Source organism: Schistosoma mansoni, chromosome 2 (genome assembly GCF_000237925.1).
Source record: "Schistosoma mansoni strain Puerto Rico chromosome 2, complete genome".
Lineage (NCBI taxonomy): Eukaryota > Metazoa > Platyhelminthes > Trematoda > Strigeidida > Schistosomatidae > Schistosoma > Schistosoma mansoni.
The window spans coordinates 9,616,242-9,619,932 of NC_031496.1; the positions used below are offsets into that span (position 1 = coordinate 9,616,242).

Consider the following 3,691-nt stretch of genomic DNA (forward strand, 5'->3'; position numbering starts at 1 on the left):
GGGGCACCGAATACACATGCGCCTTCATTCGATTTATGTGACGACTTGAATACTTCCCGTGCGCCCACTCCGAAACAGGCGGTTTTCTTAGGGGGCGACTTCCTGGGCCTTGGATCTATTTGTCTAATCCACAAGGCAGTGGAGCAACGTATTTCTTTTTTTTCTTTCTTTACTATTTATATGTAGACTATGGAGGTTGGTGTCAAAGATTCTGGCGTAGAACACATAGTTATCGATAATTTACAATTTTTACTAGGCGCTGGCGATGGTGCTTTCATCGAACGTTTTCAGCGTCAAGATCACTTTATAGAAAAATTACGTGCTTTTGCCACTGAAAAAGGTACACATGTTACGATCGTCGCTCATCCTCGAAAGGTAAATTCTTTTATTGTTTAACATAGTTTCATTTTTAAATAGGAAGAAATTGGTCGTCTGCTTTCAATTAACAGTTTATATGGTGGTGGTAAAATTTCTCAAGAAGCAGATAATATCATGTTCTTGCAAATGGATTCATCTACAGCGATCCCTAAGAAATATATACAGGTTAGCTTCTGTTTACATCTCACAGGTTCTGATTTCCTATTTTGTTGATATTATCGTCAAAATGATGTAATAATAATTTATCTAGTATACCGGTTTATATAGAGTCGGTCTCGAGCCAAATTGTTTTTTTTACAAGGGCTAGTAATACTACTTGCCTGCTGAAACTAAATTAGAAAGAATAGAATTCGGATCTGTTACCTACTAGTTGAATGATAAGTTCCTAAACACCACTACTTCACACAATTTATCTTCAGTTCAACTTCATTAGTATATTTGTAAAGTATTAAGGAATAAATGTTGTAACTTGCCTAGAATTATAAAGTTTCTATTCTCATTTTGGATGTATATATCACTCTTACTATGTATATTCTCCGAATCAATTGAAGTAACTTTTCAGTAGTTTTCGTTTTTTGAGTTTTCTTGTATGAAGTTTTGTTTGGAAACAAACTGTAATTGTAGCTTATATTCATTCGTAAACATTTATGCTCTCGTATTCAGTATAGTTATGAGTATAAGCTATCTCTACTATCTATGAAGCTTGGTACTTTATTAATAAAAATTACTTTTTAACACATTGGACAGTAAATAATCTACAGATTCACTAAAGTTGTTGTAATTCACTAACCACTCATTGATTCATGCGCTGAGATTCAAACTTGAAATTTTTGTTAGGCTAGTGATACTACTCGTTCGACTAAGCAGTAGGTAGTGGAGTTTGACTAAAAAAAACCAGACCCAGTAGTCGACGTGTAAAATTATTGATCAGCCGTTTGTTGATTAATGCACTAAACTCTCACCCAATATATCGTAAGTTCGAGTCCTTGTCCACCTGTTTCGGTTTGAGGAACTGGATATTATCACGAGACCTAACTCAATGTATCTCGCTCAAAGCTGAGTGCACAAACATGTACTGATATGCTTGATTACATATATATCAATATCATTGATATTGACAGTTGATTTGTACGAATTTGTACACCGTAAATTTACAACATCTAATTCAATGACTCTTCCTCATTCTAATGAATAATAAGTTAGCGAATTTTCGAATATATCGTTTAACAAAATACTCTAAATATTTTATCCATAGTGAGAGTAAATAAATTACGGGGATCTCTTAATATAGAGGAATTAAAGTTTCACGATCCATGAAATATCTAGTAAAATATTAAAACTTTCCGGATATTTCGGTATGATTGTGAAGACTTCATTAAGTGTTTTAAAATGATTAGACGAAAGTACTTTCTAAGTGAAACTTCACAGCTGATTTAGGATTCAAATTATGTATAATTTTAGAATCGATATAATCTCTGGCGACTAAATTTACACATTACCAGATTATTCGACTCAAATTCGACCCACATTGTCTTTATGAAGACTAGCTATGCAACTCACAGCTTTCCAAACCGAAATATGTGGTAGAGTGAGTTCAGAAACCACCGGTAATTCGGTTGAAAGTTGTTATATCTTGTGGCCGAGTGGGGTGCTTTAATTACTGAACTGTGGCTCTGAAACACAATTCGTAGTCGTATATAATCTATTTAATGTTCACTGCATCAATGAACATATAGATGTGACGTAGTTAGTTGTCCATTTATTAAAATCCTATAGCTATCTCATATTATATGATTCTTATTCATTTGTTTTATGTGTTGAACCGTGTGGTTCACTCGGTTCAGTCTATGATAATTGCTAATTACGAACTATCGATATCCTTCAAATATGGTTAGGAACTAATACCAACTCGATGATACGGCCACTAGCGCACAAAACGCTCCATCAATTATCATCAAATAATGGAATGTAAGATCAAAACAGGAGTATAGCAAAAGCTTGATATTCAACAAAAACAAAAAAATTGAAGTAGAACATCTTTGTATATATAGGACGATAATATCAACGTGAGAAATATGGGGAAATTAGCAAACTAAAAGTGATAATACCCAATTAATTAGAAAACAACAATCGAAGTACGAATTAATAAAAATGTGCTAATGGTTGTCATTACATTCTCAAGAACTAGATAACTTGCAGTCATCCTAGCAACAGGATACTACTTAATCCTTGAAGTAATAAAACTAAAAAGAAATTGTATAGGGAAAATTGAGTGTAATGATCATTTAATTTTGGTTAATCAGGGATTTTATTGTATTTGTATATTTAATTATTATCACCGTGAGTATGGAGTCAGAAAACAAAGGTAAACTACTAAATGACCGTTTTTAAACTATTTCGAAAAATCTTTATTGTCCCAGTTGTTGTTGTATTTGTAATCAATAAAAAAGTTATTGCGTATATGCATTTGTAATCTATATCAACTTATTCACTTCTTCATAGATGACCTGTATCAGTTATATTATTTAATAATTCATGGTAGATATATATGCAAATGTCGTTGCAATCGATATTTTTCTTTATTTCTCTATCTGTTTTCTTTTCTGATTACTATCACTTAGCAATAATTAATTGACTAATAAAAGTTAATAATCCTGTAAGTGGTATGATGAACAGATGTAAAGGCGGGAGTGTAGGACTCTCCCCGAAAATTCTGTTTTTGAAGGAAATGTTTGATTTTCAGGTGGTTACGTAACTAAACTGTCTAGAAGTATCAGATAACTGTGTTGTTTTATTCCCAGTTTTCTCAGAACGATTAGTTTCACACAGATTTGAACCTGAGAACTGGCAATATTGCTTTTTCAACTAATGGAGTTTATGCTGGTAGCTGTCTTTTCTCAGTTATTATGATTAAGTTGTTTTTACTATTCTTCCTGTGTGAAAAACTACCTTGAAACTTCCCAACAATATCTTTAGTCTATAAACTCATTGCGCAGACCAAAACATGGCATAAATCCATGAAGTCGCTGACAAGTGAACTGGGCCATGTTGGTAGGTGTAGACTACCTGGTTGGGATTCGCGAGATGATAGCAACCGATGGTTAGAGACCTTGAATGACATGGCTCAAAATCGTTTGCAATGGCGAAGGTGCATCCACTCTTTGTGTTCTACCAAATTCTAATCTTCTGAATTCTTCATGTCCCTATCCTTTTTCTCTTTCCAAATTTATTTCACCGTATTATGCTCCTTCAATAACATCTTCAAACCCTTATCTTTCACACATTACTTATACTCTTACTACTTCTACCAATA

At 33.3% G+C, this 3,691-nt stretch overlaps 1 protein-coding gene across 1 annotated transcript in view; it reads left to right on the plus strand.

The window, feature by feature from the left end:
• The window catches only part of Smp_146360 (hypothetical protein), a gene marked incomplete at both ends in the record, with an annotated part of 5,977 nt that extends 5,434 nt beyond the window's left edge, over positions 1-543 (plus strand). The window contains 2 exons of the mRNA XM_018795612.1: positions 187-375; positions 418-543. Coding sequence (XP_018649907.1) covers positions 187-375; positions 418-543 — 315 coding nt within the window. The remainder of the gene's footprint in view (positions 1-186; positions 376-417) is intronic.
• Positions 544-3,691: the final 3,148 nt, after the last annotated feature.